The sequence below is a fragment of the Lissotriton vulgaris genome, chromosome 9 (genome assembly GCF_964263255.1).
Source record: "Lissotriton vulgaris chromosome 9, aLisVul1.2, whole genome shotgun sequence".
Classification (NCBI taxonomy): Eukaryota; Metazoa; Chordata; class Amphibia; order Caudata; family Salamandridae; genus Lissotriton; species Lissotriton vulgaris.
In genome coordinates this window covers 774,870,859-774,890,600 of record NC_141697.1, presented here as the reverse complement: position 1 = coordinate 774,890,600, position 19,742 = coordinate 774,870,859, and the positions used below count along the sequence as shown (strand labels likewise).

At 41.1% G+C, this 19,742-nt stretch overlaps 1 protein-coding gene across 1 annotated transcript in view; it reads right to left on the bottom strand.

The window, feature by feature from the left end:
• LOC147692232 (neurexin-2-like) overlaps positions 1-19,742 on the bottom strand; it is a 1,848,214-nt gene that overhangs the window by 477,961 nt on the left and 1,350,511 nt on the right. The window contains exons 13-15 of the mRNA XM_086939513.1: positions 16,650-16,769; positions 12,019-12,400; positions 10,875-11,065 (exon numbers count right to left, since the gene is read on the bottom strand). Coding sequence (XP_086795639.1) covers positions 10,875-11,065; positions 12,019-12,400; positions 16,650-16,769 — 693 coding nt within the window. The remainder of the gene's footprint in view (positions 1-10,874; positions 11,066-12,018; positions 12,401-16,649; positions 16,770-19,742) is intronic.

The window sequence follows — 19,742 nt, the reverse complement described above, 5'->3', positions numbered from 1 at the left end:
GGAGCATAAAAAAAAGTGACATGCCAGTGGTGTTAGGGGCTGGTAAATATGCCTCTAATTCTTCCTTGAGTCTGTCTTTGCGCCAACACTATAGGAAGTAAGGGGCATATTATCATGTGGGTTTATCTCCGCTTTTTTTACTTTAAAAGCCAAGAAAGCAGATATAAAATGATCTCCCTATTACCTAGCTGTCGCTAACACCAGTTAGCGACAGCTAGTAGGAGATAGCGACCATCTTGGGCCCCACTTTGCATGTCAGTGATATTTATCACTAATGACATGCAAAGTGGGCGTGCCAAGATGTTAGCGACTGGAAATAGTCGCTAACATCGCTATCTCCTATTACCAGCTTTTGGAGATATTCGCGCTAAGCGCGAATATCTCCAAAAGCTAACACCTGCCCCTGAGCAGTTCTTAGCCATGTTATCCAATGGTAGGTGGATAACATGGCTAAGAGCATTAGCTCGGTAATGCATGAATATCGCGGACTTTTCAGCGATATTCATGCATTGCGGCCGATTTTTATCACATTTACGATAAACCTTGGTAATACCAAGGTTTATCTGCGATAAAAATCGCCGCAGCTCAGCAGTAAATTTTTGTCTCTAACCAAGCAATAGCGATAATTATCGCTATTGCTTGGTAATATGCCCCTAAATCTCGAGAGGTAGTTGCCCATGAGCTATGCATGAGTATGGTGCTCCTTGAAACATGGCCTTACTCCGGACAGTGAGGCCTACAGCTCTGGTGTTCGATGGTGCTCAATAGTGCCCTGATTCTGATATCACAAGAACAGGAATCACAGGAGGGACCCAGCCCGGATTGAGGAGATTGGAATAGGGTTTTCAACACACTTCCTGTTTGAAGTGGGTGGTCTCCAGTGTTGTTTTCCTAGCGATGTGTACATTTTTGCGAAAGTACAAGAGGCGGTTTCCTGTGTCTGTGTGTGAAACGTATGTAGAGAGGGAGCATGTTCAGTGCAACTAGGACGCGTGTGTGCCCGTGTGTCTGTGTGTGTTTTTGAGAAAGTGCCTCTGTCACACATTCGCTCTCAGATGGATGGTAGCGTCCACTTCTTGCTCTTGTGTGCCTGGTGTTCACATGACAGTTAAGAACTTTTGTAATGTATTTGTAGCAACCAGTGCTGTAGTGAATTTGCACAGATGTGTGTTTCAGTAGCAGCTCACATTCTTTTGTACATATGCATATGTGTGGGTACAGTTTACACTGCAACGTAGTATAGTTTTAAACACAGCTATCAGTGGTAGTTCATCCTACTCATCATAGCTATCGGGGTATACATGAACTATTGTGGGGTTCTTAAGTTTGAGGGTTTCTGGTGACCCATGAACTCAAGTGTATCTGCTCAATTGTGTGCAGCCATTTGCCCTGTTGTGACATTTTACAACGTATGTGGCAGTTGAAGCATCATCGGTTTGCACAGGTGTGTATAGTAGTCTGCTCTTCTAAAGGCCTTTGTATGGAATAGGTTGGTGATGTTAGCAATCATGTTAACTTTATGATACATGTTTTTTCGCATTTAACATGATTTTGCTATTTAAATTAAGGTGGATTTACAAATATGGTAATGCTACTGCGGTAATGGTATTATCGCACATGAACCTAGCATCCAGAGAACAGTAAATCTTTCACAGCATGACCTTAATTCTGTAATTTCATTTCCACAGCTGGTTAGGAAAGCGAATTTAGCATCACATGGGGAGTAGCATGTAAAAACAAGGCATCTACACAGTTGCAAAATCATCCGAATCGAACGAAAGCTGAGATCGGTCCTGGACCAGGGTTCAATTCCCCGCCTCGGCGCGTCTTGGGCTAAATATTCCACGGACTCGATAATTCTCGCTCCGGTGCCTTCTCGACTCACGGGTTCACACTCTGCGACTCTGGGCAATAGCTTGCTTAATCTCCACAACGGCCCCTCGCGGCGGGATGCCTGACTTTCACCTTGTGGATACCCGCTGGGGCTATCACACAGGGGAATATCAGGACGGGTTCCCTAAGCAAGCGCCGGGACACCCACTGCGGGTAGCTGTGCGCTATATAAGCTCAACTACATATGTCTCATTTTTAATTATATTAGCAACCTTTGAGATATCCGAAGCTTGCAAAATATTTAAACAAGCATTGGCAAGGCTAGTAGCCCCAGCGTTGAGTGTCTACCATTGGCTTTGTCAATGCATCTTTTGTTTTGTATTTGTTTTGTAAAATGTTACTGCTGAAGAGCTGCTTGGCTTTTGGCAATATAAAAAAGCATTGGTAAAAAAATCTTTTTATGGTCTCAAAAAGTTGATGGATGATATACTTAGCATAACGTGTGTGTGTGTGTATGTATGTGTGTGTATGTGTATATATATATATATATATATATATATATATATATATATATATATATGTAATCTCGCCACTGGTTATTTGTAGTTAGGATCATGTTTCCATATGAAATGCCTTTTTTGCTAATAACTTTGGCCCAGTTTGATGAATCTCCACAAAACTTTCCAAAAAGTTTCTCTTTTTTGCCTAGTCTGTACAGTGAGAATCTCTGGGGGATCCATCAAAAGGGATCAGAGAAAAAGTGGGGAGGGTCTAAATACACAAACTCCTAATGCATTTTCCATTGAATTTTTTAAGCAGTGCTACTGCAAAAACATCTGAACGGAATTACACCGAAATAGGCTGGAAGCTAGATCTTGGTCAGAAAGCGTGCTTTTTGTTATTTGGTGTAAATCCCGTTCAGTAGTTTTTGAGAAATTAAGGTGGAAAAATATTTGTATATCTGGACGATTGGGTACAAGGGATTCTCGTGAGAGTCTATCAAACCCAGGGGCATATTTACTAAGGAACTGTTGGAGAGCGTCATTAAGCTAAGAAGGCTAACGCCATGCTCCAACAGCATCTAAATGCAGGGATGCGCCGTATTCACAAGGATACATCGCACCCATGCCTTTCCCTTAGCACTTGTGCTAAATATAGCAGTCTACTACCAATGCAGGCAGTCTTGCATCATTGTGCAAGGGTGCCTGTGTTGCAGGGAAAGATTGTTTATGTGCAGGAAGGTGTCCCTTCCTGCACATAAACAATCAGTAATGGCATTTTGTAACTTTTATGTGTGCTGCAGAATACGGCACACTTACAAGTTGCAACTCGTAATGTTTTTAATTACTGTTTATGTGCAGGAAGGGACACCTTCCTGCACATAAACAATCAATGGCGTTTTTGCTGTTTAGATGTGTGCTGCAGAATGCAGCACAAATAGAAACAGCACAAAGGAGGAGAAATAAAGCATTTCTCCTCATTTCGCCAGGTTAAGACCAGTCTTTCCCTGATCTTAATTTTGGCGTTGCCCCATATTTATAAAGAGGGGGGGGACAACCCAATAAACCCTTGTGGACTTGGCCACCCTTGTAAATATGGGTCAGGGTCAAAATCAATGGGTGTTGTGGTGGAACGCCAACCTCAACACCCATTGCCCTCATCTTTCAAGCTAAGTGTAGTGTGAAAGGGGGGCCTTATTCACAAGGCAAAGCCCCTATCACCACAGGAACGTCAGAAAACGTGACGTTCCTGTGGTGATTGGGGCTTACAAATATGCCCCCAGTTTTAAGAAACAAAGCATTCTGGTAGCACAACGGAGCCTTTTTTCCCCTTGGGCCAATTTACAACCACGTGAAACACACTCATGAGGTAACAAGCCGTCTGATTGTCTGCCAGCAACATGCCGAAAAATGTTGCTGGCAGCCATTACAGGATGTGGGGACTTAGTGCTCTTTCCAGAAGTTAAAAAGAAAGAATAATATAGGAGGGCAGTCTGGGGATTCTCTGCCCCATAGGCCTTGTGGGCGGTACCCAATGGGACAACTCCACAGGGGCAAAATACATTTTAAAAATGAGTCCGTTTTTCTTTCTATCTCCCGCTGGATTGAGGCAAAAAATGTTTTACAAAATTGCAGCCTGGCTTTTTTAAAAGAAATATTTGAGGAGGGGGTCATGAGTAGGGCCCCCCTCCCCAAGCCGATTTTGGGCCCGGGCCTGATCCCCTTGGCCTGGATATCTTAATTAATGAGAGGGGAGTGCACGGCCCCCTCTCCGAGCCGATGGCTTACCCAGAGACCCCATCCTCCAGGGCATACTTTATTAATTTAGGGGTCCAAATTAATAAAAGAGAGGTGGGCCTTGATTTTGGTGTGTGTGTATATATATATATATGGGATTTGCTGTGTTTTACTCCTCAGTCCATACTACCATACAGTCCCAGAGGTTCACAGGCAAGGCAGCACTCGTCCTCAGCAAAGAGTTTCAGGTAAGTTTACGTTGTTGTGGCATTTGCCATTTTTATTTTTTCAAATATTTCATAATTTTTGGTTTTCAAAAAAGTGCAAAGTGCAAGATATCCATATATTTCTTGTGAGGAGTTTGTATCTATCTATCTATCTATCTATCTATCTATCTATCTATCTATCTATCTATCTATCTATCTATCTATCTATCTATCTATCTATCTATATATATGTATGAAGTGTGCTCTGTTTGTGCTGGTGGTCGCCTCAGACAGACCCCTGCCTCTATTACTCACAAAACTTGAAACACGCAGCATACTTCCAAGAGTTATCCTTCAGGTCTCAGTCACTTAGACACAAGAACTGGATGGGTCAAATCGCATTTCCACTTATTGATGTATTGTCTGCAGTGGCGTAGCAAGGTCAGGTGGTACCCAGTGCGGAAAATTTCTTGTCACACCCGTCTTGACAAAATGGCAAAAATATGTGTTTAAAAAGCATATTTTTCTCATTTTTTCACCTCCGTCTGTGATGACACACGGGGCGCACCCACCGCACACCCCTTCCTACGCCACTGATTCCGCCGTGAAGATGTTTGGTCTCAGTACTTGGGCCTTGCCATTTTGGCAGGATTATGGGCCATATGTATGAACACATTTTCCCATAGACACAGAATGGGTAAAACCCTTTGATACATCTAGCCCTATATCTTTTCCTCGATATTCTGGTGGAACGGTTTTGTTAGCAAAGACCCCTTCACATTTCCACGCTACAATATTGATCTGGAAAAAATAGTGTCCTGCCCTGACCACAGCTGCATTTCCTGGTCGCCTTATGATTCCCTTCATCCGGCCCCTCATTAGCCGGTGACAGGGTGCTTATAAGCCCTGCCTCGCGCCGAGATGCCAAGGTCATCGCAGCGATCCCGCGCTGGACCCAAAGGCAGCAACGCCCCCTCCTGTGCGCATGTCAGCAATGTTTCTACCACCCTGCCAGGGTCAAACCAAGAGCAGCAGCAGGTTTGGGGATGTCAGAAAAAGAAAAGCACAAGGAAAAGGAGCTGGGAAGAAATGGAGAAGCAAGCGAAAGTAGACGAAGATTTAAAACGATAAGCAGAGAAGCAGGGAGCAGGTAACGAGGGAGAAGAAATAACAGAGTCCATGAATAGAGAGGTAAGGGGCTGTGGAGGGAAGAAAGGGGATAAAGGGAAGGAACGTTGAGCAACGCAAATAAGAGAAGGCGGGGGAAATGAAGGAAGAAGGGCACGTGTAAGAAAAGTGGAAGGGAGATAAGCGAGAGGAGGGAAGCAGAGGGAACATACTAGAGAAAAAGTGAACAAAGGTTGGGGGACTATATCGGATGACAAAAATATCACATCCGCATGGTCATGTTGAGCAAAGCAGGAGCCCAGAATAGTAAAATATATACTTACTATGATGATGTATTGGTAGACGATGTTGTCAATGTTATAGGTTGCAGGTTGAAATTGTTGACCTTTATGTACTACATTAAACCAATCAAAGAGGGGGTAATGGAGGTGAAGATGTGACAGACAGAGGAACACACGGGCGGCTCCTCTGCTAAGCAGGAGGAGCGTCGCCCCACTGCCATTCAGCACTGCAATAAAGGAAAAATAAAATGATAATAACGCAAGGTTATTATTATTTATTCTTCCGTGCTGAGGCAGTATTTGTGGGCGGGGCTGGCCAGCGCAGGAGAGAGAAGTGATAGCACTCTGTAAATGCTCATGAATGTTTGGCGGGCCATCTTGGGCCGGCTAAACAACAATGCGCACTTTGCATGTTCTGCACCCAGGCTGTATTACAGACTATTTGGATCACATGCCCAGGCTCCCATTCCCGGTCTAAGTGCAAACCACAGCACTCAAACCAATCTAAATGCTTTATTGCAGCATTGTGATTGGCTTGGGGAGCCTGGGTGCTTCCTGTTCGCACATAAGCCAGGAAAAGGGTGGAGGAGAGGCAGTGGCAGGCCAGCCGGCAGGTAAGTTATCTTTTTTTTAACCTTTCTCCCACCCCACTACTGCTTCCTGTGAGCAGCAACCACTGGGAACACAGACATGTTAATAGCATGAAACAAAGAGATGAATGTACGACTGATGATTAGAATGTGAGAGGGTAAAGTGGGGGGAAGGGAGTCTGGCAGAAGGGAGGGAGCACAGAGCTCGCTTCGTTTTCATTTAACGTTATCTCTAGATCCTGGCCCACTTCTAAGTGTCTCTGTTTCCATCCCTGGCTTCAGTCCAGAAAGCATCCGAAGCTGCCAAGCATACAAGCTCACGCAGCTCAGCTCCTGGAATCGTTTTTTTATTAATGGCATCTGGTAGAGGACAGGCCATAAATCAGCCCTACTCCTGGCTCCAGGAAGAGGTCGAAAAATGGAGCCTCACCACAGATTTGCTGACAGGGTCATAGGGACCAAGGAGGTGTGGAAACACTCCAGGTACATTTTGCGGTCGATAAGTAGCTAAGTCATGGATATGGCTTAGTTGCTTACCAGGATCAGTGGGCACTAGGACCCCATGGAAGCTTATAAGGTCAGGGAGAAGACCCGCTGACTACAACCTGCATAACAGCCTCAATAAGTCTGTGAAAGACCTGCCTTAGGGTGTGGCCAGATTCAACCAATGCTCAATACATGGGCCACCAGTGCCTTAGAAACCACTAAACACCAGAAGTCTGGATTCCTTGCGAGCACAATGTGGCTGCCTATTGTAGGTCTTGTGCCAGAACCACTGGATGCCAAGAGACTGAAAGATATCATAGCTTCAATGAGGGCACAGGCAGTGAGTCTTGTGCTTCTGTCACCTGCTGCCAGGAACCTGAACACTAATATAGGCTCAATAAGGGAAATGCTGAGGTTTTTGTGCTTGTACAAAAACGAGATTGCCAACCTCACATTTCTTTCCTCCTCACAATTGAGGAAAACAAACCAAAATTACTCTATAGTTTGTTTGGTATATCCACTTCATACCTTTTTCATTTTTATTCCATTATTTTAGGTCATTTCTGTTTTAAATGCATTAAGTTGCTGGCATTTAAAACAGAAATGCATTAAGTTGCTGTATATTGAATGATAAATGCTTTTGTGTTTACTTTGTCCTTTGGTTTTAAATTGAATCAGAGAATATTTTGTGAGAACAAATTTATTGTTGATAAAAGTCGTTGTGAAATGTGTAGTGTATATATATGTATTGTGGAATGTTGATGTATTTGTACAGTGAATTTATGTAGAAAGTGTTAAATGTGTTAGGGCCAGATGTAGGAGCCCTAATACCGGTCGGTAACAGCCGAATTCGGCCGTTACCGACCGGTATTAGGGTTTCCAGATGTAGGGGGCCTATATTTTACTGATTCTGTAAAGCTACCGAATCGGTAAATTTACAGAATCGGTAAAATACCGAATCGGTATATTTACCGATTTGGAAAAACCATATGTAGGTGGCACTCCTAAGAGTGCCACAGGCCCTTAAAAATCGGTATTTTACCACCCAATCCTATTGGGTGGTAAAATACCGAATTCAGGTGTGCATGCACATCTGTGCATGCACACCTGTGCACTGTGACACACAGACATGCCCTTAGGGCATGTCTGTGTGCCACATTGCACACAAGTCCAGAATTGGGGTGCTAGAGGGTGTCAAAGTGACACCCCCTGCACCCTTGCAGGATTCGGTATTTACCGATTCTGTAAATACCGAATCTGTATTTCACATTGATCCTATGGGCTTCAAGGCCCATAGGAATCAATGGGAAATACAGAATCGGTATTTACGAATCTGTAAATACAGACTCTTACAGATTCGGTAATTTTTTACCTACATCTGCCTCCTTCCAATTTACCGACTTTTAAATACCGAATCGGTATGACTCGGTATTTAAAAGTCGGTAAATCGGATTTACCTACATCTGGCCCTTAATGTGGTGTTTTTTTCAAACAAGAAAGACCTAAAATAATGAAATAAAAATTAAAAAGGTATGAAGTGGGTATACCAAACAAACTATAGAGTAATTTTGGTTTGTTTTCCTCAATTGTGAGGAGGAAAGAAATGTGAGGTTGGCAATCTCGTTTTTGTACAAGTATTGATGGTCCAGCCAACTCCACGCCCCAGGACCTAACTCCTTATTGTAAGAAAGAGGTTTTTGTGCAGCACCTCCAGTTGCCAGGAACCTGAAACTCCTCATAGGGTCAATAAGGGGACATGCTGTGGGTTTTGTGTTTGTACAGCAGCCACCAGACTATAGGAGGCCAATGGACCTCAATCGGTAAAAAAAGACATACCATGGGTTATTTTTCAGGAAAAATGGACAGTGATGGCCAGAGAGAGCTCTTGTGTAGTCAATTAGAAGACCAACCATAGATCTTTTGCTAAATCCACTACAGTCAGATTTTAGCAGGATTCCTTAACGGAAGCGAAGACGTTGCTTGCTAGTCTCCTTCCACCGCCTCCAGGTATTAGGAGTCTCAGAGCACTTGTGTAGTTTATGAGAAGACCTGGCATGGGTCTCCTGCAAGAGTCACCATACATTAGGAGCCTAAAAGGCCTCACTATGTCAACAAAGAGAACTGCCTGATAGGCAGGCCTGTAAATCTTAAATGCCTAGCACCAGCAGAAGCTATGATCAAGAACTGGGCAGTAAATGCATCAATGACAACTAGATTAACATCCATTTTCTGTGCGCAAGTATATCGTTTTGAGAGATGCTTCCAACCATTTCCCTAAAGGACCATTGAAGAATATGAATGAAAAGCCAACATATAAGTACCAGTAATTATCTACAAAGCAGCATTATTAAAGTGAATACAAAAATATTTGTATCGGGGGTGACCAACATTGGTCACAGAGAGCCAGACCCATGCTCGTTTTCAGAATTTCTAAATGAGATAAAGGTAAGTATAGTGAATATTCATGGAGTATATATACATGCCCAGTGGTAATGCTGAAAAGTTGGCATGTTTCTATATCTACTGGCTCAATTGTGGACAACACGATTTTAGACTTGGAGGAAGCAATACCTACTTGATTTAAGAGTAATATAGGTGAGCCCAAAAAGATGTGCACCAATTCATTGAAAAAGAGATCGAAGTCTCAAAAAACATGGATGAACTAAACACATCAAAATACAATGGCAAGGGGCTCAGTTGGATAGATTTCTTTCTTTGGTTTGTTTTTTATCAATGAATATTATAAATTGTCGTGTTACTCAGCAAAAACCTATAACAGGTGAAGTCATTGGGAGCTGCTTCAGAGATCCTTCTGAGGGACCGAAAAAAGGAATAAAAGACGCTGAATTTTTTTTTATAAACTCTCTCACATCATCAAGGAAAGCCGAACATGTTTTCCATAATAATGCTAAAAGGCTAATAAAGTTTTTGTTTACGTTAGTAAATTATGTCTTATAAAAAGGCGAATGTGTCTGACAATTCACAACCCCAATGTGCGTACATAAAAATACAATACAAAAAAAATAATAGGTAAAACAATTAATATTATACAAAGATAAAAGTTAAGCAGAACTGATTTTGAAATGTTCCCACAAAATAAAGTTTAAGATCCATTTTCTTTCTCTTTAACTCAGTAAAGTGTATTTCATGCTTGCCAGATTCTATAGGAAAGTATGTCTTTGCAGCGTAAAGTGCTTTGTGAATGTATGAGAGTAGCCAGGAGACCTACCATAGATCTACAAAAACTGTCACTACACAAAAGAACTAACAGAGTAGATTTCATGGGACTAGTGCCATTTGTAATACAGTTAGAGAATAGCCTAAGGAAATGTAAGGGACATGTGAATGCAACCCATATACATATTTTACAATGATGCCAGTAGCCAAAGGCTCATAGACTTTGTGCTTCCCCAAATATCAGGGCATATATTCCACTGCAGCAGAACTCAGTATATCAGTCTACAGGGCAACATTATTCGATCTCCTGCAAGTCCTGTCAGAGATCAGAAGTGTATCTAATGGCACTCGGCTAAGCCTCCAAATGTATCATTTACTAAGACAATGGATACCATTGTTCATAGAAGATTTTACCATTTCAGTCATACATGACTTGCTGACCCATTTGACAGCAGTAGCACTTGAAAACCTAGAAACACCTAATGGCATATGCGAGGAGCCCTACTGTGGAATATAATCCTGCTAGAATCCTAAGAAGCACTAGTTTAAGCACAACATTGATTTGCTGCTAGTGGCAGACAATTTCAGTCATCTGTGTAATAATCAGTTTTTGCATAAAGTGTTATATTACATTTTTGCAGCACCCAAGCTTTCTAAATAAAAGCTGTTGTTATTACTTCATTAAGTAGTACACAATTTACCAAACCCTGAAGCAAGGATGGCTATGTCACCATGGCTGGGATTCAGATTTGTGAGTCCTTAAGCCATTTTGCATTCCACATATAACTGCTACATACGTGCAATTGAATAAATATATATAAGGACTCTGAATCTTCAACTTCCTTTCCCAGCTCTGCACCCTCATTCTGAATTTACAGACAGATGCAATGCACCAAGTTCAGCATTCCCATTAAACTACGACCCCGCTGCACGTACCTTTCAAGTCTAGATTTCTGGCTCCATTGGAATGCTGGGTCACTGTTCGGGAATCAATCTTTAGCGTATGGACATTGTTAGTGTCTCTTGACACAATCACATTATGCCAGTGGTTATCGTTTACAGGCTTGTCAGAGTTCCCTTTCATGAGTGAAGGGCCGTTTCCCAAGTCAAATACATAATGAATGTACCTGCAGAGAAGCCAAAGGGATAGGTCATCAATTAAGAGTTAATACATAATGGAATCAATAGAACATAGTGATATTAGGTGGAATATGAACAATGACAGCAATAAAGTATACCTTGATGTTCTTATCATTAAAGCACAACCTAGCAAACAAAGTACAGCAGGCCTCTGCTGATGAACTTAGAAGATACAAGAAATACACTAGACCTGTAACATATATATGAATTAAAAAAATTGGAAATGCATGGAGTTAGTCAGAACAGATGAGATTATAAAACCGAATAGAGAATATAAGGAAAATCAAATCATAAAGAAAGAAAAAGGGAAAGACTAAGAGAGACAGAGAGAAGGAAGGCGGATAATAAAAAAAAGATGTATAGAGAAAAACCAAGAGGCAATGCTAATGAATTAAAAAAGAGAATGATAGGCAGAAGTACTGAAATATGAAATACATTTCAACAATGACAGATTAATTTGAGAAAGAAAACTGAAAAGTATAAGAGTGAAAGAAAGTAATGGGAGAGAAATGAAGGAATGAGGTAGAAAGGCATTAAAAAATTCAGAGAGAATAAAGTGAAGGAAAAAAATAAATGCAAGTGAAAGAAAAAATGGAAGAAGGGACATAATAGAGAGCTACAGGAAGAATGGTAAGTCCTGAAAAAAGAACTAGCATAGATAGAGGGAATTAGGGAAAAGAAGAGCAAGAAAGACAAGAAGGAAGAGGAAGCATCATGTTTTCATGTTTGTGAGCTGCCAGTCAATTCGATTTGAGATTGGGCAAGAATGAAAAAGTGGGTAACCATGTTTATTGCTGATTCCACTGATAGTTTTTGCAGCATGGAGGTCCCAAAGCTCCCACTGTTTTTTAATCTCCTAATAAACGAAAATGCCCACTAATTATGGAAAGAATACAATTGCGTGGCAGGCATGCACAAGAAAGAAGCCATGCAGACTCACCCTTTGACCAGTTCAACCACAATGAAGTCATTCCCATTGCCACTGTTGAAGAGAATGAGGCCGTCAGTGGCAGTGGTTTTGAACTGGAAGAAGAGGTGCATAGAGGCGTAGGCCTGCAAAGTGGCTAAAGCCAGGTAGCTAGCTTTTGTCTTGAATGTCACTGGGTCAGCAATAATATTGCGAAGGCCAAACCGAGCATTGAGCTCACAGTAGTTGATGTCTCCATTTTTGCATAAGTCCATATATGGCATGGAATTAAATAACAGACTGCTTAGATGCCCAATAAAGTTGGAAGGGACCACTGAGATGAAGCGCCTCTCTGTCATGATTCCTGTCTCAATGTTGTGGAACTCCAATCGGGTGTGGTCTCCAGCCATCTGACCTGTACACATCAAACACAAGAGAATGGGTTAGCTCTGCAAAGAGAAGACCAAGAAGTTACTTCCCTGTACTAATGTTTCTGTAACAGCAGTGGCCTCTATGTAGTCATATAACGCAGATCAAATGTCATGGATTGATCTTAAAAGAAATTATTTAGCATTTATATCATAGAGACTTTGTGAAGTCTAAAAGTTGCTATGGAGAATTTACTTTTGTGTCATAAGGTCTATTAAAAATACAATAAGCATGGCCCCATTGGTTCTGTATTTGAGGATAAAGTAGAAAGACTTGACTTCTTATTCTAAGGAGGGCTGATTCTTTTAAGATCAAACACATGTGGCTTCTAAGCTTCACACAATTGTTTATGTTATGCGTCTTTTTATTCTATATCAATTAGCATGTTCTGTGTGAGCTTCAACATTCCACCATATTCTTTCATTTGTTGTCCTAGTATGACTTAATGATTTAATTACTTACTTTATTCTAATAAAAAGATTTTCCAACAAAATTACTCTGCATTTGCATGCCTTTCTTTTTATAACCAAAAAAGTAAAAAGAGAGCAAATGCATTTGCTTGATATGGAAATCAGAAACACATCCTTGAACAAATAGTTCATCAATGATAAGATGCTTATTTTCACAAAATCATTTTGCTGAATAGCTAAACTAAACTGTACTGTCTAAAAGAAATATGCAATATTGGATTTTTCAAGCAGGTCAATAAGGAAAACCTTGCTCTTTGCAAGTACAATTTGAGGTTTCCACATAGGTTCAAGAGGATTAATCAATGGAAGATCTATTTTTAATTTTCCTTGAAGATTGTGAGTACCGTAATCTCAGAAAAAATATTTCAATTTGTATACTGTGGTAGGCAGTGATATAAAAAGATGTGTCCTTATTGAAGTACTAGTGAAGTGCCAAAGGGGACTATTTATCAATTCAATGTCAAGCAGCAAAATGTCAAAAGTATCAAAGAGACCAAAATTAAACTGTAACACCATCACTCCCAGCTACAAGCTGCACAAACATGAGCTGTAGCTTCAATTATGTAAAAATACTGATGGTTTGTTCTCATGCTGCAGCAACTCCTGACGAAGGGCAAATTGCCTGAAATGCATTGGGTGACCACTTGTAGGATTACTTAAGATGTCAAGTGGATTCTACTGTGCCATAATAAAAGGCCTGGATGGGCCTTTATTCTGCATTGAACGTTTGGAATCACATTGCCTCCATTTTCTAATTTAAAGATTATAATTGAATAAACGTGGATTATTCAAACTATGATGGTATATTTGGAATCACGATGTTTGAAGCTACGGCTCATGTTTGTTCGGCCTGAAGCTGGGTGCGACGGCTTAACAGTTTCATTTTGGTTATTGAATGTCCATGCTATTGGGACAGAGCCCAAAGTCAATCCTGAACGCCAGGAACTTTGCCTTCGAGCATATTAAAAGAATCGTCAAAATCTGAATTAGATGGGTGTGTATTCTATCATATTTTTAGCAAAAGTATCAAAGAGAGCATTTTTCTTGTAAGACTTTGGGACCTATTAACAAATTGCCATTTACAGTATATTTAGTAGTACTACTCACAAACTGCAGAAATACCATTAACAAACCTACGTGCAGAGACCTCTGCCTCTCCTATCTGTTTTATGTGAAGGTATTAGCGTTGATTGCAGATGGTCTCCACACACATAGGTATAGATTTTAGAAGTAAATGTGAAAAGAACCCAAGGGAATGGCTGGGAAATTGGGACTGTTTACTATTAAATAGGAGGGGATTAGGGAAATGTGAGGAGGGGTTTACAGAGGGATTTATAGAGGGATATGTTAATAGTGTTATAGCATGCTGCACTCCCTGATTTGAGGGGGTAGAGACATGAAAGTCTGCACATAGTAGTACATTTGCACTCAGAAATGTTGAATAGCAAAAGAGTGTAAAGTTACTACTAGGTGCAGTAGTACGTTTACAAATAAGTAAATCTACACTTGTAAATTTTCCTTTGTGTTTAGTCCACATTATTTTTAACAGTCAAATATATTCTGACTTCCATTGGATCTCAAGATAATGTAGAGCAAAATGTAAAGACTAATGTATTTGAGGAGCTAGGCTCCATACTTCTTTTGTGAAAAATATTCTACAGTACACCTGGGTTGTAAAGTCCAGAACAGATATAATGTAGGTACCTTGTAGAGACAAGCTGGGTTTGAATTCCAACTCTGATTCACCCCAGAGAATTCTATGGCCCTGTATCATTTTGGGAATTGAGATACTGATAAGTAAACACGAACACAATATTAGCCCAAACCTTTTCTAGAGATCTTTTTTATTGTTTTTCAATAAACCATGCAATAAATACACGTGAGGCACTTAATTATCATTACAAGTAGTCCAATGAATGCCCATTAACAAAAGTATTTTGCAACCAGAGTACTGGTATTTTATTTACAATACATCATAAAAAAGGCTTGGGGGAGAGATTTATCTGGTCCACAGTGCCATAAAATATCCCTTTTGATAAATATAAACCCCATTGCCACTAATTTACATGTTCCACAGGATCACTATCATAAAGAGCGGCACAGGTTCAAGGAAGAGCTGAGCACCTGTTTTTGTGGTTGAACAGTCTAAAGTACATGTACATACTTTGAAATTCTCCAAGATAATGCATGAAATGCAGACACCACAAGTCGGAAAAAAAGAGCAGCGATTGCCTATCTCTGTTGCCACCTTATGCTGTCTAGGGTTAAGGCACTAACTTGGACACATTCTGAATTATCTTTATGATCTTTTGGGACCTCAGATTTAAATAAATTAGGCTCTCTACTCTGCACTGAGCCAGCAAAGCCCTTCATGATATGGTCGGTGATCTTCACATTTATTAAAGATAATTTCAAAGTATAAATTTTTCTAGCATAAATTCAAATTTTGGGATTATATGGGGAAGTCTACTGGACTGCAAACTGCCAAAGACATTTCTACAATTTGTTGACATATAAATAAATAGATTCATCTGTGTACGATGGTGTGTTAGGGACAAGGTTATTCCTTGGAACTAAAACTTGGCTGAATTTCCTTGAATAGCAGGCCGGTTCCATTTGCATAAGCGGTTAAGTTACATCAATGATGGCTTGGGTGTTGTTTGTTAGCATCAGGTCCAGTAAGCCTGGGATCAGGGAATAAACAGCCAGGCAATGTATCATGCAAGTGTGTTCTGGATTTTGGGTGAATTTCAATATGAGATGGTTGGAGGGTTCAGTAGGATAACAGGGATACCATTAGTTCCAGGTGGGGTATAAGTGCAAGGAAAATGCTGAGGAACACTTCTGTACATAGTTAACACGTCATTAAAGTGCTCCTGGCAGACAAACAGACAGTCTGTACTCAGTTTTTTTCTTAGGCACTTACTGCTAGCCTTACTAAATGCCGGGTGGCCAGATACAAAGTATGCTTAGGTTTGGTTTCACCTCATACCTCTTTCTTCCACAATTCTACACCTTTGGTATCCAATTTCTCTTTTACAGGTTTGTTTTCATCACTGATTTCTCACTTTGCCCCTCTTATCCCCTCTTTCTCTTCCTCCTTCTTTCTCCCTTTTCTGCCTTTCTCTTTGTGGCTTTGGGTCAAAGTTTGGCACCGCAGAATAAGTCCTTGTCCCTCAGAATGACTGGCGGTGCCCACCACCGGCACAACCTGTACACTGCCTGTACAGATGTTGAGTGTCATGTCATTCTTAACAGTGTATTTCGCTTCCTAGGAGATCTGACACAAGGCTCTGTCCCGAAGGTCTCCTGCTGCAGTACAATTGTAACATCACACTGAAGAGGAATGAAAATACAGTCTGGGTGAACAGATGTGTGTATGCTGATGTCTCCAATGATATTACATGTGTCCTCTCCGTGTTAATAAATGGACTCCACATTGACAGCGTGTGATGGCTCTTACACAATCAGAGATGTAATCCAGCGAAATCACATGCCACTGCCGGTTAAAGGATGTTGTGAATGGTATCTCTTACCCTATTAACGATGTCATCTGACACAAGACATGCAATGAGAGGTACAGTGATATGTCTTATGGTATCTAAGATGACAGTTCACCCTAGTTATAAATCATGAGACCTTCTATGTTAGTAGACATTGCAAAGGATGTCTGCTTGGGTATCAGAGGTTGTCATCTCACACTTGGTGCCTGAAAGGAAAGCTTTCATGAGGGAAGAGGGCTCTGAGTAAACGGCTTGCGGTTACCTTCTATGGTCACGTTGTCCACTGACAGCTGAAGACTCTTCCCGCGACGGAGCACTCGTACCGTGTGCCACTCATTGTCATTCAACTTGTGACCCGCCAACAGAGTCTCTGGGCCCTTGCCTGCAACACATGGTGAGGGATGTGAAAAAGGAAGACATGTTAAGGCTATGTAGAAGGAACGCAGCCGCTCACTTACCTGCAGCAGAAGGCGGCGAGACACAATCTAAGCACACAATAGGGCCTTTGAGGCCGGCTTACCTGCAAAACCTTCATGATCATCAAACAATATGAAACAAAAATTCCAATCCTGATCCACAGGCACTCAGCAATATCTGGAAACAGATTAGTGGCCGAGAAAACTCATCCAAACAGTTTGCACAACATACCCATCGTCAACAAAAACACTATCATCCAGGCCATAGAGGCTCCGGACGCCAGAGATATCGTAAACATTGCCATAGGACCTGGAGCCGTGCATAGCAACTTCCCACTCACCTAAGCCACATCTCTGGTCACCTGAAATCTTGCTAACATGGATAAAGGTTTTGTTGCAGCATTAATTGCGAGATCTCTTATCCTAGAAAACTGGAAATCCAAGGTGGCTCCGACGATCCATCATTGACTTATAAAAATGCTGAGAGTTCTCAGGCGAGAAACATTATATGCTAAAAGGGTAGGCTCTTCTGCCCAACTTGATAGACTGGCGATTTCTGCATTGAATTGTTTTGTAGCCCACTTTTAATTATGCGTTATTTCATTTTAATTTTCACCACAAACTATGAGTTTGATCAGTACAATTACTTATATTGAGATGGCAGATAAACTTGGAGGAGCCATATATCTCTCCATAGTCTGAATAGGCAGTTGCCATTTTTTCTTATGTAATTTAAGAGAATAGACCACTCAAGAGCTTTCTAAAATGCGTTTCTCCCTAGTCTGGCTCAACCATGTACTTTGGTCCCCACCCGCTCGGTATCTATAATTGTAGAGGTTAGTGAAACAGAGGTTGATGCTGCAAACAAACTGCTCTAACTAAATGTCAGCTACTTTTCAGAACATCTCAATTGGGCTTTAGTCAACCGATATTCCAATCAAAAGTCACTGTTATCCGTAATATTCTTAGACATTTAAAACTGCGCAGACCTGCCAAGCCACAGTCACACAATATCGGCTCCATTAACAGGGCCATCTAGTGAGAAGCCGATGTCACACAATGGCACGGACAATACAATGGAAACCACTGCAAAGATTGTATTTCCAACATGTCTTTCAAAGCTTTTTAACAGCTGATGTCCATTAAGGGATGTGAAAACACCCCTAGACAACCTGGGCACCAGTCTCAGCAAGCTTTTTGTTGGGGGCAGGGGGGGGGGGGAGTTTAAAGGGGGCAAAGTCCCTCAGAAATTTCTCAGCATGTGGCCCACCCCCTCCTCACATGTTGATTTTTTTTAGTTGGAAGCTCTGTTATGTGTCTTTAGAATACTCCTTTGGCCTGGGGGAGTAATAAGATGTGTAGGATTCCCAGTAGGGGTACAGCATTTTTCTAAGGTTCGGTGTGGCCCAGGCCGCATATCCTCAGGTGGGGATCTTTAATGGCAGAGCTGAAGATCCTTTCGCAATTTCTTCTGCTAATATTGAGAGGGTCACACATTCTCCTGTCTCAAATTCTTTCCTCTATTCAGAAGGTAGTTGGGCTCTCCCATTCAAGAATCGGTTTGTGAGAAATGAAAAGGGATCAGATGAAGTTTTGCACAGCGACAACAATTGCAACTTTGCAAATTTGAAATGTCTGACACCTTTGCAAATCTTTGTTCTGGAAAATTCCTCCAAACAATGCTGCGAAACAATGTTCTTGTAAATTGTTTTTGCGTGAAAACTCTTCCACTAGATAGGTTTTGTACAGGGCAGAGAGAGTATTATCTGTCTTCAGCAAAGCGCCCTGCTACAAGATTTTATCCTGTAAAAATGATTTTGCAGGACTTCCCAACCTTTGTTGAACTTCACTTTGCAAGCACATTTTTTAAACTAAACTTCAGAAAGGTTACTATGGAAAATATTCACTGCTTCACACCTCCCTAGTCATACCTTGATGGAGAAAGGAGAAGTTTGGAGAGTAATGTTTCACCCCTTTTGCAGCTGCAAAGCCTGTGGTTTGCACAATCACAGGCTTTGCGACTACAGGAAGGCAAATTGCACTAAAGAAAGGGACACATTGAGAGTTTTCCAAAAATGAATACAAATGGAAAAGAAAACATGAACTAGCACAGCCAATAGGTCTGTCAGGCTTGCAGTTTGAGACTTCACTAATAAAACCATTAAAAAGCCTGCAGCAAGAAAAACAAAAAATGAATGTTTAAAATGAATCAATGAAATCTGGAATTTAATGAGTGATGACTCTGTGTACTTTTGATATCTAATATACCAAATGCCATCACTCCACATGAGATCAAATGATTATCCAACCAGGCAATGGTATTAGGTAAAAGCGAAATACTATTCTGGATGGAGCCAAAGCCCAGTACACACACATTTTAAAGAATTAGTAACAATAGATCCTGCAGAGAGATCAAACCTGAAGGTGACCAACCTATTCTCCCACCTACATTTTACAAACAGCAAACACTACCACTTCCCAAGTCACCCACTCTCTGGGATGAAATCACCCATATTCTAAGAAATCTCCAGGTTACTGAAGCAACCTTAACAAATTTCTACATTTTCACGACAGTATACGAAACTGAGAAGAGTAATTTCAACTAGTCAGTGTGATCGATAGCAATCCAAGCAAGCAGGGTTAAAACTCGTTGACCTAGGGTAGAAAAGTAACAACATGAGGGTTAAAATAACAATACTTGTGTGGAATTGACCCCAAAAAAAGGAAAGAGGCATAATCAGCTACAAGTACACTATCCAGGGATACGCATATTTTTTCTGATTATTTGTACAATCATATCTATTAGTTAATAGGCTCCTCCTTGGTTGCAGAATAGGAATAAAGATAGAGGTAGTAATGAAGGATGTATGACGGTACAACGTGTGGTATTACCACGCGCACCGTTACATGCATGTTTTACAACGCAAGTCGTTACAACG